At 37.8% G+C, this 2376-nt stretch overlaps 1 protein-coding gene across 1 annotated transcript; it reads right to left on the bottom strand.

Annotated features, from left to right (window-relative positions):
• Positions 1 to 357: 357 nt before the first annotated feature.
• Positions 358 to 656, bottom strand: SARC_03476 (hypothetical protein; the record flags this gene model as incomplete). Its single annotated transcript, XM_014302742.1, has 2 exons — positions 358 to 375; positions 402 to 656. 2 exons carry the CDS (start codon positions 654 to 656, stop codon positions 358 to 360), a joined length of 273 nt encoding a protein of 90 aa, XP_014158217.1.
• Between the last annotated feature and the right edge of the window lie 1720 nt (positions 657 to 2376).

The raw sequence follows: 2376 nt of genomic DNA, 5'->3' as shown, positions 1-2376 counted from the left end.
TATATAAGAATGTAAATTGTACGTCAATTTTGTAAATTGATATATATATATATATATATATATATATATATGTATATATATATATATATANATGCATACATACATACATACAGATATATATATATATAATATATATATATATAGATACATATATACATACATACATACATACATACATACATACATACATACATACTTGCACGCATACATATATATATATATATTCATCGCCTGTGTGTGTGTACACGCACACGTGTACATATATATATAAAATCGCTCTTTGTTGTGAATGAGGATATAAACAAACGATGGACGGTAGCCAATTTAAACATACCAGCAATACGTGGCGGGGGGACCTCATGCGTTTGCAAGCGTCTAATAGGTCTCCACTGAAACCTAACCTCATTTTCAACACTTTCTACATTCTTTGTGGTGTTTTCTGTCGCTTCGACCTTATTTGGTGGTTTTCGGGATTTTCCTCGCTTATTATCGGACTTTGCTAAAGCTTCTTCGTAAGCAGCTTGATTTTGTAGTACACCTGTGGTATGAAGCTTACTTCTGATCGATAGTTGCGATGCTCGAATTGCCTTTATAGAGGGTTGTGTGCGTGTGCGCGTAAGCACCCGTGCCAGGCTGAATGTTCTTGTGGAAGACATGGTGCCTATACTGGGATTCGCAGCTTTTTGTTGTGGTTGATTGTTTATGAAGTGTTGCTAAGTCAATAAATAATATGTTGTGCAACCCCGCCTGACGTTTTCAAGCAGTCTTGGCGAGTGTTGTTCGGTCGCCTGAGGTTCTTCACTCTGGCCAGTGTGGTACTTTCTACTATATTCGTAAATATATTCACAACATAAATAGAACTCACAACAAGTATGTATTTGACAATACATAAATGCCGCCCACACCGTGGCAAATTTCCTGTCCTGCATGCCTTAGGCCCACTTTTTAGGGCCAAAACAGACCCATTGGTCCCAAAAAGTATGCAATAGGGCAGCTCGTCTCAGCCAATAACAAGTCCAACGAGTGGAAGGGAAGAGTAAAGATTCTTAATTGTAATTGGTGTGATGATTTTTTTCTTGCTCATGCCTAGGGTTAATTTTAGTAAATTCTAAAATTAGAATTAACGACTTACCAGGTATACATCGGGTGTCGGCCTGTCGGGTGACCCTTTGGAGTTTGGACTCTGCACTCTGGAGTCAGCACTCCGCAGACTCAAAAGTCAACGCATCACAAGAGTGTGGACTGTACGGTGGAACGTGAACACCGGAGGTGAACGTTTATTTCATAATTCCATTCAGAGTGCCAGGCTGCCAGCTGGTTAAAAAAACAAAAAATGTTAACGTTGCTGTTTATATTCGAAATATAAACAGTGCCCCAAGAGACCTAACAGCAAGTGGCCTTTTTTATATATAAAAAACGTACAACTTTTCGAGCAGTTCAATACATATACAAAAGCGATTATTGTAAAAAAAAAAAAGCGACGGTTGCGGATTGCGGAAATCGATCTAATGAAAACTGAATTTTAAAATTGAAGTCAGTTTCAATTGACTAAAAATAATTGGTTTAGTCGATTTAATTGGACATTACATTCATAAATTTGTTGGGGAATGGTTTAAAAAATGTCTGGATCTCAGAGACTCGCAGAGAAATGGAGGCGGGCGAAATGGGAATGGCATCGGCAGTTTATACTGTATTACCGTATGCAGTACAGGACGCGCATTCTTTTAAAATACATCCATGAAGTTTTTATATATTTGATGTATAGATTGAAATGTCCCCACTCCCCAGATGCCGTACGCCACGGTTAGATATGTATTCTGGACCATCCATTCCCACAGTATACTAATCTACACCTCCACGAATTGATATATACTATACTATATCACTCGATATAAATTATTTGAAAATACTATACTATATCCTTCAATATATCTGTTACACACTCCGGTAGAGCCTCGTTGTATCGATATATGCGTTCCTATAACAAGGGGATATATGTGTATCTATAACAAGGAGGTCCTGCAAACACCGCCTAATAGTAGGTGAGGAAAGGCCAGTGGGATGCATTACAGCATCGACTGGATATCCATGTGTCTGTTAATTACGTCCGCGGCACAGATTCGGAGGAGGACGCAAAGTATGTCTTATGGTGGCACTTCAATCTGAAGGTAATACCATACACCACCTGCGTGTCATGATCAGAGCTTTACTCAAACAATAGAAATACAAATGTACTCATGTATGTGCGCACATATATGTTTTTATAACATATACATATATATGTGCATGTGTATGTATGTAGGTATGTATATATGTATGTATGTATGTATGTATATATGTATGTATGTATGAGCGTGTGAGTATATATATGAATAG

The sequence above is a fragment of the Sphaeroforma arctica genome (genome assembly GCF_001186125.1).
Source record: "Sphaeroforma arctica JP610 unplaced genomic scaffold supercont1.177, whole genome shotgun sequence".
Classification (NCBI taxonomy): domain Eukaryota; class Ichthyosporea; order Ichthyophonida; genus Sphaeroforma; species Sphaeroforma arctica.
The sequence above is the reverse complement of the archived record's forward strand: the minus strand, read 5'-3'. Positions and strand labels throughout refer to the sequence as shown.